Here is a 16,107-nt window from a genome sequence, read left to right on the forward strand (position 1 = left end):
TTGTGAATGAGTATTTGGCTCATTGTCGGTCCCGATACGTACGTCTTGCATTCCATTGTTTTAAAAACATGGTCTGATGAAACTGGATTAGGGATCGGATATGAAGCAGATCAAGGATATTAACATTTCTTTATTGTTGGTTTACAACATACAATCTCATTACTAGTGCTAAGCGACATTTTAGTGTGTCACTATTTACTAGGCTCTGGACGTACCCAGGTCACCTTTTACCCAATTTCGTGTAGTGAAAGTCCAAAAGAAACCCCCCTTGGATCTTACAACGATAATCAGCTAGAAAAAGGAAGCTAATTGGTTAGCGGAGATGATAATGACATTTCAGTCCAGTGAAATATATAGCCTCCGCGAAAAGAAATAATGACATTTCTGTTACGTATGATTACTGTGCTACACTTCTCAAGCGGTACATACAGTAGATATATAGGTGTCAAAGACGTGAAAAAATTAATTAAACCGCATCCTTTTTATGCATTCCCTCTGTACAATTCCTGAGTTAAACCATCTTATATGGCAGTAAACATCCTAATCGAGACATCAGATATTCAATGGTTAAGACTTATTGTCACATAACATGACAGGCAATTGGCAAGTCCAACAAGGTGCATGCCCTCATAAAGTAAATCATCCTTAACGAATTAGTAACGTTGCCTGAACTGCATAGATATTCAAGCCTTTCTATTTAAGTGAAAACCATGAGTTCAGGGTGCAGTGCATACTAATTAATCACATACCAAATCTTGGGCTGTAATAATCAAATGTTGAATATAATGATTGGAAAATAAACATCATTTCTAGAACGAACCTTATTATCGATAATGTCATTGCACACACAAAAATCACATTCAGATGTTCAAGAAATAAATGCCAAACAAAACTCCAGCTTTGGGGGGGGGGGGGGTTCTTTTCCTGTATTGTATGTACCATGAACAGATGGCACACAGGTTTTGAGTAACAAATAACAAAAGAGGTCAATAATTAGGCAAACGAAGCAAAACAAATTAAGGTAAAGTCTACCAATTAAGTCTAACTTATCAATAGCAACAACCATAACATTTTAATATTGGTACTGCTCCTGCTAGCAGTGCTAGCAAGACTGAAGTTCTCAGGCCATCACATTGTATACTTCTTCTCAATTTCACATGTCATCAACAAATCTTCCCAAAACCTTAGATAAATCTTGAAATAGCTCATGGTACCGGACCATTTCTTTGCAGAAAAAATCTATATTCTTGTCTATTGTGTCCACGTGAGACTGAAGGTTTTCCATCCTCTTCTCGGTGCTCTCCACCCTTTTCTCCAGATTACGAACAATGTCAATCAGATTATTGGAGTTATCAGCAGATGTGTTAACGACAGGGGCTTCCACATTCTGTTTTGGCACCGCCTCGTGATGGCTTTTTATGATAGCATCAAATGTAGCTTCCAGTATAGTTTCATTTCTCGCTTCTTTCAGTTTCCGGCATGCTTCAAACAGCGAGATATTTGAGGAACAAAGAATAATATGGTCATTCGGGTTGTGCGTCTCTTTTCCATTCTTCAATGCATGCAGCTCAAAAGCTCTCGCAGTGAGCGCCTAGGAATAAATAAGAACAAAATTAAGAAGGAATATAAGAGCTAAACGAACTAGGAATACAAAAAATAGGACAAACCATAAAAAAATTGTCCTCAGAATTCAGGGTTATTCATATGAAAATTTAGCATTAATTGGTAATCAATTTCCTGAAACCAATGTATCATTTCCTTGTTGCTGGTTCTTACAGACAATGACAAACTAGCTAATATGTAAGCTTTGAAACAAGTACACAAAGAACATATATGTACCAGCACTATTAGCAGTAGCACCAATTAACAAGCCAGCATTCTGCTGCAAAGGTCATAAAAAGAAGACACAAAATTGAGGCCACTAAGGGGTTAAGTAACATGAGTAATCTGCCTAGTATATATAGCTTAAATTATTTTTACAGAGCTCATCTCTTTACCAAACTACAAAACGTAACTCAGCTGTGTCAAGCATTCAGACAGCAGAAAAGAGAAAAACTGTTCTCAATGTAGTGGCTGGGGGAAAGGTGCTTTGTCCCCAATTCAAGCATCTAATAAAGTCAACATGGAAAGAATAGTGACAGAGCAATCTATGTACTATATAGCCTATAGTTTCAGAGCTCAGCACTTCATGCCTGAGTTTTTCATAACGAACAAGCAATCCAGTTTGAAGCTAAGGCACATCTAAACCTAGAACTAAGTTGAAAGCTCACCAATCAAGTTGTACCCTCCGAATCGCATGGAGCAAAAATATCACTATGCCCTTTGGACTTTGGAGTGTCTTTGAGTGTAAGCACCTTATTTTACATAGTGAAAATATGTAAAAATTACAGATTGCCTCAAAGGTCAGACTAAATGAATTTTCATTGTGCTTTTATTTTTCATGCTGATGGTATGGAGCCAAATCTTTCAACGCCGAGCATTTGCACAAATCTCTTCAGAGGAAAGAACTTAATATAGGATGGCACTTTTAACATAATATAACAGAACAAATATTGTGTAGAAGTAACAGATAAAATAAAAACAACACGTTTGCAAAACTCTAGGCCGATAGTTCAATCAAGCTGCAAGATTATTTCTGTTTACACAAGCCACATTTTTCAACTAAGTATATTGCATAAAATGAGGAAACATATGAAAACATATTGGATTTCACAACGCATGAAATAGAATGTATTCAGTTGCATAGATGGTTATTAACATGTTACCTTCCCATTATGATCACAGTCACCACATGAGCAGAAGTAAGCTGCTCCACGTATTACTCCATGAAGCAAGTTCTGCAAAAAAAAGTATAAATAATTAATATGTTGCCACTTCAGCCTATTTAATTTAAGTATGGAAGGGTACTGTGCATCAACTTAGATTTTGTTTTAGTACTTCCCATAAAAAACAAGTTAGTCAATTCGAAGCAAAATTAGTGATTAATGACAAAGGAAAACCTACACTACTAGATACTAGAATATGGCTGCATTCTTTCACAAAGCCTGATGAGTTATCCTAAGCCCCTGGTACAAGTCCAGTGGAGGAACGGAGACTCTCATTTCTAGGCAAGTCTAATGAAAGTCAAGAGTGAGTTCCTTAAATTTGGAACATTCCACATAAAAAACGGGTCACAAGTGAGATTTTGGGAGGATACCTCGCTTGGCAATAGACCCCTATGACATCAATACCCTCAACTTTATAACAAGTTAGGAAAAAACAGGATACGGTGGGTGAGGTGCTTAATACATCGAATCCCAATCTAACCTGGCGTAGAGATCCAATAGGCTGCAAGTTAGTGATGTGGAACAACCTGGTTTCACGTCTTGCAACAGTTGCCCTTACTCACGAAGAGCAATGATTTTAGGTGGAATCTAGACTCGACGGGTGTTTTTTCGATGAAATCACATTATCGGGGTCTAATCAATCAGAATGTTCCAAATGTAAATAAAGGTCTTTGGAAGCTGAAAATTCCACTCAAAATTAACATTTCTCTTTGGTATCTTAAACGCGGTGTAATTCTCACAAAGGATAATCTTGCGAAACGAAACTGGCAAGGCAATCAATAGTGTTGTTTCTGTCATGAAAATGAAATGATACAACATCTGTTTTTGGACTGTCAGTTTACACTGATGGTTTGGGCTACGGTGTACTCAGCATGGGGCCTCTCCAAATCTCGCAATATTTCAAATATGTTTGGAAGCTGGCTCAATGGAATAACAAAATTCTACAAATCTCTAGTCCTTGTAGGAGCGGCAGCCTTGTGTTGGTCTGTTTGACTCTGCAGAAATGCTGTTGTTTTTTAGAATACTCTTTTTTTTCCCTTGATATAGAACATCCTTTGTTCTTCCCACACGCGCCGCCACCCAATGCCATCACCTATCTCGATCTCCTGGCCAACACGGCAACACAGAACCTGCTCCCTTGTCCCCGGCCCTTGCCCTGTGACCATCACCACACCACCGGGCTGCCTGAGCCTGACACCGTACCGTGAGAATCTGAGATTATTGATCCTCGTCTAATGCCAAACCAAAACCATAAGGGATTAATGCGTTCTTGTCCCTATTTTGAATCCCAATTGTTTTTCACTTTGCATATTTACTCCTACTGTTTCACACAGTTAGCTGCATCAAGACTTTAAGAAATTTTAAAAATAAGAAAACCCTTTATAATATAGCGAAAAGACCAAAATACCCTTATCCGTTCGAACCGCGGCATCTCTCCCCAACCCGTGCGAACCCTGGCTTGCGAGATTCCCGCAAGCAGGGGTGGTGCTTGGCCAGCTGCAGCCCCTGCGGCGGCGGAGCGTGGCCAGTGCGGTTGCTGCAGGGGCGGCAGCAGCGGCGTGCACGCCAAGGCTCGGGCAGCGGCGGCAGCGCAGAGGCTAGGGGTGCGGAGGTAAGGCACAGAGGCAGGGAACGGAGGCGAGGGGCGCGTAGGCACGCCAGCCGATAGAGCAGCAGCATGGGCAACAGCAGCCGAGCAACGGCAAGCAGCTGGGGAAGCGGGAGCTTGGCTTGGCTGATCGGTGCTGATTTGTGCCCATGGAACAACACTTGATTTGTTGGTCCACGTATGGAGTTCTTCTTTCTTTCTTTGGATCACCACGTAGGCTGTGGATAATGATAAATTGATACTCAGTCTTTCTTGTTTGTTTCCTCTCCTTTTTTCTGTTTAATTTTTTAGCTTTATATGCTTGGTTGATTGATGCAAAAATTGTAAACAGAAAATGCTCTCCCTGAAAAGAAAGACATGGAGATCGACCATCTTAAACAGGAGCTATGCACAAAACAAAGAATGGAGCGTAGTTAGCAGAAAATGGACAGGAGATCAGCACAAAGCGAAAGAATGGAGTGTACTAACACATATCAGGGAAAAAAGTTTCATTATGTTTAGTGAATGTGCAAGACATGGAGCGGACTGTGTCATGATGCTATCCAAATTTTATGAAATGATTCTATCCAAATTATGTCAAATTATTGTTCATGTTCTTATTGAAATGCTACTAAAATATAATGGCAAACTAGGGTATACTCACAAAGTTCTAAAAAAATTAGGGATATATTTGCAAGGGCAAAATTGTCTTCTTTGACACTCTTATGTGATGTTGACGGAGTAGGGGTAAAACGAGGCTTCTTTCCAAACAATAAGGGCAAAAATGCAAAGTGAAAGAAAATGGGGGTAAAATCACAGTTAGGGTTCAAAACAGGGGCAAAAACGCAATTGCCCCAAACCATAACATTGACTCATAAATAAATCCAGCCACCGATCGGGTGCAGAAAATTAAACGGGAAAGCTAAATTATTCCCCGAGTATTTCAATCCTCTCTGATACCCATTTTTCTATCCTCTCTCCATCTCCAGTGAGGTTAGGGTACGGGATTGGGGTTTGAGCTCCAGCAATCTCCATTGCTGGGCTTAGAGGAAGGCCAAGGTGGTAGGACGGCCCAGCAAAGGTTGCGGGCGCACTGAGGCTGGTGGCGGTGGCACCACAGGGGCAACGGTGGCTATGGCGGTGGTAGCGGCCCCGAGGGGCAAGCAGAGGAGCTACGGGCACCGACGGGCCATGGTAGAGGCAGTGTCGGGAGGGGCAAGCGGATGAGCTGCGGGTGCGGGAGGTCGTGCCAGAGCCACGAGTTGGCAGTGGGCAGCGCGGGGCTCTAGCGAGGCCCTCCCGCGCCGACGATGGGGCGACAACACAGGTGCCGACATGGGAGGAGGAAGAAGGTTGAGGGAAGAAGATGAACAGTGAGAGGAGATCCACCGTCAAATCTTGATCTAATGGTGAAAAAGTTTGGATGTGAGGAAGTGAAAAAAATGCCCATAGACAGCCCCTTAAATTAGATGGGTCGATGGAGCTCGGGTAGTAGTAGTAGTTCAGCAGCTGCGTCTCTGCGTGAGCCAATGAAGAGGGTGGGGAAGGAGCTACAAGGGCAAGAGGAGGAGGAGCACTTAGGCGTAGTCAACAATGCAAAGCAGCAGCAATTATGAGAAGGAAGAAGGTTGTACAGGCCTATATGCAAATTTTAAAGCACAAAGAAATGTAACATATCCATCTTCCATATGATCTCTGCTGGTTCTACGGTGTATATAGGTATGGTTCAGCACATGGAACACAAAGGAAGACCAAACATATGTGAAGAAGGTACTCCTCTCTCTAGAGTTGCGCTTGTGATCCATCCCTGATCATTAGCTATGTGAATCCAAACTAGGAACAGGGGCGGGCCCCATTGAATTCAATGGTATTCAGTTGAATACCAATTATTTTTGACAAAAAAATTTGTATATATAGTGTATGTTAGGTATATGATACAAAAAAACGAAAATAACACAACAAATCTGACTACTAGAGTTCCAAGTTCCTCTTTTAGCCCAAAGCAACCTCAACAGCCCAATTCCCTCCACCCCCGCCGGCCCATATACACCCCATGGCCCAAAATTTCTCATTACCCCAGCCCAATCCCTCTCATATCCTGTCCCGACGCCCCCTCCCGAGATTCCCCACCCGGCGCCGCCCTAGCCCTAGACCGCCGCCGCCCGCCAGGCGCCAGCCCGCCACACGCCGGCCGCTGCCGTCCGGCCGCCCGGGCTCGTTGCCCCAGAGGCTCGGGCCCCACGCTCGCAAGCCGCAGGGCGGGGCGGCGACCGCGGCCTAGGCGGGCAGGCGGCAGCACCGTAGGTCGCAGGCTCGCCGTAGCAGGCTAGCAGCGTCAGCGTGGACGCCAGGCGCGGTCGGCGCCCAGGTTCCCAGCGGCCAGCGGCCAGGACGCCGGGCGGCCAGGGGACAGCCGGACAGGCCGACAGGGGCTCAGGGCCGGCGTCGCTCTCAAATACTCCGTACAGGTGCGTACATGTTCTGTATATCGCGCGCACTCCGTTCCCAACAATTTGGTGTGCTGAGATGATATCTGTCATTTGATGCCTTGAGACCAGTAAAACTTAGCACTTGTGTAGAGTACATTATTTCTCATGCTGAAATGATCAAAGATTTGGTGCTCCAATTGGGAATTGTTGATGCGACAGTGAGTTTGGTGTGGCAGATAAAACTTACGCACATAACCAGGGGGCGCAGCTCGGCGCCCAGGTTCCCAGGGCGCTGGGGGCAGGCCGCAGGCTGGCAGGCAGGGACGGGCGGCCGGGCGCAAGGAGAAGAAGACAGCCAGAGCTAGATCCAGTGAACTAAGGTGAATTAGTTATGGTTGTGGATTTGTGAAAAAATTAGCAGCAATCTATACTTATAGACATGAAGTCAGAATTTTTCTGAATATTGAATACTTGTAATTTATAGGTTTGAACTATGAAAAGGAAGAGGGGTGGCAGTGCCGCTACTGATTTGAGATCGTTCTTGCAAAGAGCTGCTGCAAAGAAGAAACCTCCTGAGGCAGAGGTTGTTAGTCCACCTACTAATGAAAATCAAATGCAGATAGTAGTATTTCAAGGACAGAGTACCAGTGGGAGTGGGAGAAACACCATACCTCTTGAAGCAGAGAGAGATGAGCAGCAGCAGCCACCAGCTAATCCCTCAATAATTGAAGATGATGAATCCATGCCTATAGATGAATCTGACTCCGGCGATGAAGATGATAGTAATTATAATATAGAGCATGATCCGGGATTGAGGCCTCCTATCTCAAGCTATCCTGTAAATGACAAAGATTCGGTTAGAAGGTCATACATTGCATTGGGACCATGTCAACCAAGAATGAAGAGAGAATTATTTCCTCAACATGAATGTGGAGGTATGCGCCGATTCCAACCTAAATGGTTTGATGAATTCAAGTGGCTAGAGTATAGTATGCATACAGGTGCTGCATATTGCTTTGTTTGCTACTTGTTCAAGGATAGTAGCAAATATCCTGGTGGAGATGCTTTTGTTAATGAAGGTTTTCGAAATTGGAATATGAAATGCAGAATTCGTAGGCATGTTGGTGCTATCAATAGTGCTCACAATGAAGCTGAGGAGAAATATAATTTGTTCATGAAACCTAGGACTTCAATTTGCGAGTCTATAGGCTCAAACAGTGCAGATTTCAAGGCTCAGTATCTAGCTCGTTTGACATGGTCACTAAAGTGCATAAGGTATCTTTTGCGTCAAGGGTTAGCTTTTCGTGGTCATAATGAGGGAAAGGATTCAAACAATCAAGGGAACTTCAGGGAACTTTTGGCTTTGCTGGCAGGGAATTTTGAAGAAGTTAATATGGTGGTTCTTGAAAATGCTCCACACAATTGCCAGATGATTGACCACAAGATTCAGAAACAACTTATTGCTGCTTGTGCTCATGAAACAACCAAATTTATTATAGAGGAACTTGGTGATGAATGCTTTGCCATTCTTGCTGATGAGTCTAGTGATGCCTACCAACAGGAACAATTGGCTCTTTGCTTGCGTTATGTCAATAAAAATGGAGAACCTGTTGAGCGGTTTCTTGGTCTTGTGCATGTTGAAGATACTACATCATTGACTCTTAAACAAGCAATTCAGTCGTTACTTATCAAATATCAGTTGCCTTTATCCAAGATACGTGGTCAAGGGTATGATGGAGCTAGTAATATGAAAGGTCATGTCAATGGTTTGAAGAAATTAATTATGGAAGAGTCCCCTTTTGCATATTATGTTCATTGCTTCGCCCATCAACTTCAGCTAACCCTTGTAGCTGTAGCTAAAGAGAATATTGATTGTCAATGGTTTTTTGGGCAACTTGCATATTTGTTGAATGTTCTAGACATGTCTTGCAAGAAAATCCGCATGCTTCGCATAGCTCAAGCTGAATACATGATTGAAGCACTGAAATTGGGTGAAATTGAAACTGGCCAAGGATTGAATCAAGAGATGGGCTTAGCAAGACCAGGTGATACACGTTGGGGATCTCATTATAGAACTGTTATGCATGTGATTCATTTGTATCCTTCAATCAAGAAAGTGCTTTTTAGAGTTGGGAAAGAAGGTAAAGGGGTTGAGGCATTAGGAGCTCAAACTATGCTCAGAGTATTTACCTCATTTGAGTTTATTTTTCTGCTCCACATGATGAATGAAATATTTGGATACACAAATGACTTATGCAATGCTTTGCAAAAGAGGGAGCAAGATATTGTAAATGCAATGGATCTTATTGAGCTCACAAAGGTGGAATTGGATGTTTTGAGAAGAGATGCTGGATGGGAAGAATTTCTTAAGAATGTCACTTCTTTCTGTGAGAAGCACAAAGTTAAAGTTGTTGATATGGATGGAAAGTATATTCCTATTCAAAGATCAGCTAAGTTCTATAGAGGTGCCACAAATTACCACAGGTTTCATGCTGATATGTTTTTGGGTGTCATTGATAGGCAACTTCAGGAGCTGAATAGCAGGTTTGATGAGGTAAACACAGAGCTACTTAGATGTATGGCAGCATTCAATCCAGCTAATTCTTTTTCTGCCTTTGATAATGAGAAGTTGGTTAAGCTTGCTGGGTTCTATCCTCATGACTTTGATTTTCAAGAGAGGAACCAACTTCGTTTTCAACTACACAACTATATTAATGATGTGAGGAATGATGAGAACTTCAAAAATTTGAGAAGTCTAGCAGACTTGTCTATGATGCTAGTTAAAAGAGATATGATTTCTCAGTATGACATTGTGTACAAACTTCTCAAATTGGTTCTAGTTCTTCCTGTTGCAACTGCTGGTGTTGAGAGGATTTTTTCTGCAATGAACACTATCAAAAACAAGTTAAGAAGCAAGATGGGATAGGATTTTTTGAATAGTTGTTTGACCACATTCATTGAAAGAGAATTCTTCTTGCAGGCGAAGGATGAGGACATCATCAATTATTTTCAAGCTATGAAGGACCGAAAAGTTAACTTGTAATTTGTAAGCATCCTTATCAATGCCATTTATTGTTTTAGTACCTCTATTTTCTATATGTTGAACAATTTCAGAATTCAGATTATGAACAATTTATGTTGTTAGTACTAAATCATGTGCTACTAATATGTATATTGGGCTGTTAAATTTTTTTTCCACTACTTACAATTTTGAATACCAAGGTCCCAAATCCTGGGCCCGCCCCTGACTAGGAACCAATAATGCAATCCAATAGTGGCAAGAAGCAGCCCACAGAACTATGGGGATTGGTGGAACCAAGATGTGAAACAATGTGCTTCCATGGCTCTCTTGAACAGAGGGAGCTGATTAGACAAGGAGATCCCCTCTCCCCTCTCCTCTTTGTTCTTACAGCTGTCCTTCTCTAAAAATGTGTTAAACCATGAGAAAAATTTGGACAATCTTCAGCTCCCCATCCCTTTGGATTTTCCTATCCTGCAATATGCCGATGATACTCTTATCTTTATAGTAGGCAATGCCAATCAGCTTAGTCATCTGAAGAACATTTTACAATCTTTCTCGATTTCTACTGGTCTTAAAGTTAATTACTCAAAATCAATGCTTGTTCTCATTAACATGGAAGATGAGGCTGCCCTCTCTCTGTCATTTAGCTGCACAATTGGCACTCTCCCTTTTACCTATCTTGGTCTTCCACTTGGCCTCTCAAAACCAAAGGTACTGGACTTTCTTCCTATTGGGGGTGCGCCTTAGGTTTGCAAGGGGTAGGCACACCTTTGTGTACAAAAGAGGCCCAAAGTAGTGGTTTAAGGGCTTGTTTGTGAGGTCTAGGGACATATTTACAACATCCAAGGACCTGTTTGTAAATTATAGGGACCTCCTAGTAATATTCGACCCCACCGATGGAATAGACATAAACAACCACCTCCTCCTCCATATAAATAGCCCCCTATGGGGTGGAGGTGGGGACTTTTGGCCTTTTGCTCTCTTGCTCACTTGGCTTCCTCTCTTCTCACTCTATCTCATCTCTCGTCTGTTCAGGGGAAAAGCCCCAACACTTCCCCTGGTGACTATATGTGAAAAGATATTATCCTGTACTTCTGCTTTCCATTCACAAGATGGAAGGCTTGTGGTCACTAATGCCATCTTCACAGCTTTGGCCATGTACTTGATGAGTACTTTCAGCCTACACAAGACAATTATTAAACAGATAGATAAGTACGTAAAACATTGCCTTTGGAAGCAGAAGGTGGCTTGGGTGTTCTTAACCTCAGAACTCAGAATGAGGCTCTGTTTCTCAAGAATCTCCACAAATTCTTTAACATAATGGACATTCCTTGGGTCCATCTTGTCAGGGAAAAATACTACAGCAATGGTTCTCTTCCATCAGCGCAGAAAAAAGGTTCCTTCTGGTGGAGAGATATTCTAAAACTTCTAGAAGCTTACAAAGGAATGGCAATGGTAAATATTCATGATGGAATGGCTGTCTTTTCTGGGAAGATCTTTGGTTAAATAGAGTGCCTAAAGTCCAATTTCCAAAACTTTTTTAATTCGCTAAAAGCACAAAAATCTCTCTTCAACATGCAGTCGATGTGGACGGACCAGAACAGCTATTTCATCTTCCAATTTCGAATATTGTTTTGCAACAGCTATCTTCAATAGCCCAGGAAATGTCTTCATTACAAGACTCATCTAAGTTTGATATTTGGTCCTATATTTGGGGTTCGGCCTACTTCTCCTCGTCCAAAGCATATATTCATCTCACAGGTCACAAAGTAACTCATGCTGCTTTTAAATGGCTTTGGAAATCGGCATGTCAAAACAAGCATAAGGTCTTTTTATGGCTCCTACTTAATGATAGATTGTCCACCAGGGAGATGTTCAAAAGGAGGAATATGGCTATTCCTTCATATTTATGTGTCTGTTGCAACCAATCTGTGGAAGAATCATTAGCCCACTTATTTCTCCACTACTGTTTTGCTCAAGGCTGCTGGACCACGATTGGTCTTACAGTTGGTTTGGATGACCCTTTCACTACCCTAGACAATTTGAGGATTCAGCTTGGGATGCCTTCTTCTTCATGGATGTGATCATAATTATGAGTTGGTGCATTTAGATGCAGAGAAATGATTATGTTTTAAAGGCATCCAACCAGCTCAGGATAACTGTCAAAGCCACTTTGTTAAGAAATTTGCCTTAGTTATACTAAGAGCAAAAGCTAGTCTTAAGCCACAAATGTCATCATGGCTCCAAGCACTTGTGTAATCTTGTTGATCTTTTACATTTCTTTTTTTGTTCTTAACTTCCTTGACGCTATTTGTACCCCTTTATTTTTTAATATATAACCAGTAGGGGAATTACCCCTCCTATTTCCTCAAAAAAAAACAGAGGGAGCCGATCGTGAAGTCAATATAACCCCGGTCCTAAAGCTGCCGGAGTGTTGCTGCTCCAGGAGGTAGGTTATGACTTATGAGCAGGACTAGCTGCTTTTTAGTAGCCATTGCTGTGAGGAAGAGGAGAGAGAGCATAGGGAGATCCAGATGGTTGTCAATTTCAAGGTTGGGTAAGAGGACATGAGCATAGAGAGATAGATCCATGATGTGGCTCTTCTATTTTTTGGATATTGTTTTACGTGAGTAGGATTATTTTATGTGACGATGCTAAACAATTATAGATGGCCAAATGGGCGGCCCGGCCCTACATTGTGTGGGCCTGATAAGGCGCGGCCTGATTATCCTTTTGGGCACAGTTACTAAACGGGTTGGGCCGGGCTAGCCCACGGACTGACCCCGCGGCCTAGGCACGGCACGAGGTTGTGCCGTGCTGGCCCATTTGGCCCGAAGCGGCCCGTCGTCGGCTGCTCCGCTGTGTCTGGGGAGAGATGCGGCGGGCGGTGGCCGCGCCGCCACATGGGGCAGACGCACAAAAAGCGGTGGCTGCTGGTCGCATGACCTCGTGCGGAGGGAAGGTGTGGCCGCTAGCCATACCGCCGTGCAGGGAGAGGCGAGCTGTTCGTGCTGCCATGTGCGGAGGTGAGGGAGGGGTTAGCGCTGGCTACGCCGGTCACCTGGAAAGGAGAGGCGGGTAGAGAGGAGGACGAAAAAGTTGTCAGGAAGGGGTGAGCGCCATCCGCGCCAGCCACCGCGAGAGGAGAGACAGGCGGAGGAGCAGCCCGAGAGGCCAACTGCAAGCCACCGGGAGAGGAGAGGCAGGTGGAGGAGCAACGAGGGGTGAGCCTTGGCTGTGCCAGCCACTGGGAGAGGGGAGGCAAGGAGACAAGGTTTTTGGGTGTCAGCGTGCCGCCATGCTAGGAAGCGAGGAAAGGCTGGCAACGGCTTCGACACGTGGGAGGAATGGAGGCCGGCCGTCTGTTTGCTAGGATGAGTGGAGGACTTGAGGGTGGGAATTGGGAGTTAGGGTTTGGAGTTGAGAATGAGTATATATATAGGTAGACTGAATGTGGGAAATTTGTTGTGATAGGCTAATATTGGAGCCGCTATCGGGTCATCCGCTAATCGTGCCGGGCCGTGCTGGCCCACGTGTCGAGGGGTCAGCCCAAGCACGGCACAAGTCTCGGGCCGATTTAACCTCGTGTGGTTCTGTGCCTAGGCCGGGTCAATAAATTTACCATGGGCCGACCCACGGGCCTTGTGCCTTATTGCCAACTATATATAGTTGGTCCATGTGAGTTGACCTTGGATGCCCCATCCAAGGAGCATTGACCTTTCAATCAACGCAAAGGCCTCGGCTCTCAAAATTTAAGTCCAGACGACACGACAGCACCTCATCGAGACATCTCCTAGACTCCTACTGGTTCTCGTGACAGAAGCGGAGCCCCGGAGCACCGCCGTCCACCACTCCTCCGCAAACATGGCAACGCACGTACTCGTGAGGGCAATGGAGGGCGCCGCAAACGCGACGACGACGACCACGGCGGCGGGGCCTCCGAAGAGGCAGGTCGTGCTGTACCCGACGCCGGGGATGGGCCACCTGTTCGCCATGGTGGAGCTCGGCAGGGCGATCGCGGCGCGGGGGCTCGCCGTCACAATCGTCGTCGTTGACCCACCCTACGACACGGGCGCTCCGGGGCCGTTCTTCGCGGGCGTCTCGGCGGCCAACCCGTCCATCTCCTTCCACCGCGTTCCCAAGGCCGACGACCTCCCGCCCGTGGCGTCCAAGCACTATGAGGCCCTCATCGTCGAGGCCGTCCGCGCCGCCAACCCGCACCTCCGGGCGCTCCTCGCCGCCGCTGCGCGGCCCACCAGGCCGGCCGCCCTCGTCGTCGACATGTTCTCGGGAGCCGCGCTCGACGTCGCTGGGGAGCTCGGTGTGCCCGCCTACTTCTTCTTCACCTCCGGCGCGGCGTGCCTCGCCTTCTTCCTGCACCTCCCGGCCCTGCACGCGCGGACCGCCGCGAGCTTCCGCGACATGGGGGAGCAGCTCGTGCGCGTGCCGGGCGTCCCGCCATTCCCGGCGACGCACGCCATCCACGCCACCATGGATCGCGGCGACGCGGCCTACGGCGCCTTCATGGACGCCGCCGCCGCCCTCTGCCGCTGCCGGGGCGTCATCGTCAACACCTTCCGCTCCCTCGAGCCGCGCGCCGTGGACGCCGTCGTCGCGGGCCGCTGCGCGCCGCCCGGCCAGCCGACGCCGCCGGTCCACTGCGTCGGGCCGCTGATCAAGTCGCTGGAGTTCGCCGAGGGCGGCGGGGAGTGCCTCCCGTGGCTGGACAAGCAGCCCAAGGCCAGCGTGGTGTTCCTCTGCTTCGGCAGCCTCGGCCGGTTCAGCGCGGAGCAGACCAGGGAGCTCGCCGCCGGGCTCGAGGCCAGCGGGCAGCGGTTCCTGTGGGTGGTCCGGGCGCCGCCCGGCGGCGACAGCGAAGACGATCCGGCGAGGAAGTTTCAGAAGCCACCGGAGCCGGACCTGGGCGCGCTGCTCCCGGACGGCTTTCTCCGGCGGACCAGGGCCAGGGGCCTCGTCGTCAAGTCGTGGGCGCCGCAGCGCGACGTGCTGGCGCACGGGTCCGTGGGCGGGTTCGTGACGCACTGCGGGTGGAACTCGGTGCTGGAGGCGGTGATGGCCGGCGTGCCAATGCTGGGCCTGCCGCTGCACGCGGAGCAGCGGATGAACCTGCGGCTCCTGGAGAAGGAGCTGCGGCTGGCCGTGGCGTTGGAAGGGTACGACGGCGGTATCGTGGCGGCGGAGGAGGTGGCGACCAAGGTGCGGTGGCTGATGGACTCCGGCGGCGGCACGGCGCTCCGGGAGCGCACGCTGGCGGCCATGGCGCAGGGCAAGGAGGCGCTGCGCCAGGGCGGCGAGTCGGAGGCCGCGCTGGCGGGGCTGGTAGACTTGTGGATGACCTCCTGACTATGGAAACGTACCTGCTATCATATTTCCGGAGCTAATTATTAACACTAGTGATCAAAGTTATATGATCGTGATGTGGTCAATTCTCTTAGATGCTCTAAAAACATTCTATTGGACTAGATTAAAATGACAATGATATACTGGTAGGTAGCTCATGTTGCCGTTATGACCCCGAGTGGATCGGTCACACAAGAGCATGGTGGATTGTGTGGCCAGGATAGAACTCGTGATAAAAACGGTAACGTGGGTCGACCCATCCTTCAGCCCTGCAGGGCGAGGCGGTCTCCGGCGCGGACGCTGGGGAACTACCGCACCTCTGCCAGTGTGTCGTCGTCTCCGGCGACCTCCTCCAGCTGCGAGAGCTGCTTGGAGCATCCCACAGCGATCCTCAACCCGTTGCTGCCACTGCATCATTGATCTCTCTAGTATAGTACAGTGTGCATGCTTGGATCGATACTCTTGTCTTCGATCAATTTCAGCTAATAATACAAATCCGTCCAGCCATGGATTAAATAGATTCTTCTCAGATCCCTCACAGCTCTGAATGGGCAAATTCGTGATTCTTCATCATTGGGCATACCTATTGACATAGGCTGCGGGGTCTGGGGAAGGGTTCTCCATCACTATAATCCAAAAATGTTTCAGCTTAATTGATGCCTGAACTTGTTTACCGAAGAAGCCTGGAGGCCCATCAAATCAAGAGAAAATTCCCTATATGGCCCTAATAAACTTGCCTCTTCCTTCCTTGGCCCTTCATTTTAGAAGCTCCCTATATGACACCATAACTTCATTTCTTCCCAATAATCTGGTCCTTCTGTTACATCCATTAGGTTCCACAGTTAGTTTCTTCCCTGATTAAACTTGTTAGATTATTTAGAA

General features: G+C 46.5%; 2 protein-coding genes and 1 long non-coding RNA gene across 3 annotated transcripts; 2 read left to right on the forward strand and 1 right to left on the reverse strand.

Annotated features, from left to right (window-relative positions):
* Positions 1-1,016: 1,016 nt before the first annotated feature.
* LOC120686162 lies at positions 1,017-3,843 on the reverse strand. The gene is made up of 2 exons (XR_005680018.1): positions 2,766-3,843; positions 1,017-1,591 (listed from the first exon to the last, which is right to left on the reverse strand). It is a non-coding gene; the product is annotated as an uncharacterized LOC120686162 (long non-coding RNA).
* Positions 3,844-6,741: 2,898 nt separating this feature from the next.
* LOC120684733 (zinc finger MYM-type protein 1-like) lies at positions 6,742-9,768 on the forward strand. Its single transcript, XM_039966620.1, has 3 exons — positions 6,742-6,881; positions 7,079-7,222; positions 7,327-9,768. The coding sequence occupies exon 3, from the start codon at positions 7,336-7,338 to the stop codon at positions 9,766-9,768; it is 2,433 nt and encodes an 810-aa protein (XP_039822554.1). The 5' UTR covers positions 6,742-6,881; positions 7,079-7,222; positions 7,327-7,335.
* Positions 9,769-13,681: 3,913 nt separating this feature from the next.
* On the forward strand, positions 13,682-15,308 carry LOC120686234 (UDP-glycosyltransferase 88A1-like). Its single transcript, XM_039968417.1, has one exon. The coding sequence runs from the start codon at positions 13,729-13,731 to the stop codon at positions 15,226-15,228; it is 1,500 nt and encodes a 499-aa protein (XP_039824351.1). The 5' UTR covers positions 13,682-13,728; the 3' UTR covers positions 15,229-15,308.
* Positions 15,309-16,107: the final 799 nt, after the last annotated feature.

Source organism: Panicum virgatum, chromosome 8N, assembly GCF_016808335.1.
Source record: "Panicum virgatum strain AP13 chromosome 8N, P.virgatum_v5, whole genome shotgun sequence".
Classification (NCBI taxonomy): domain Eukaryota; kingdom Viridiplantae; phylum Streptophyta; class Magnoliopsida; order Poales; family Poaceae; genus Panicum; species Panicum virgatum.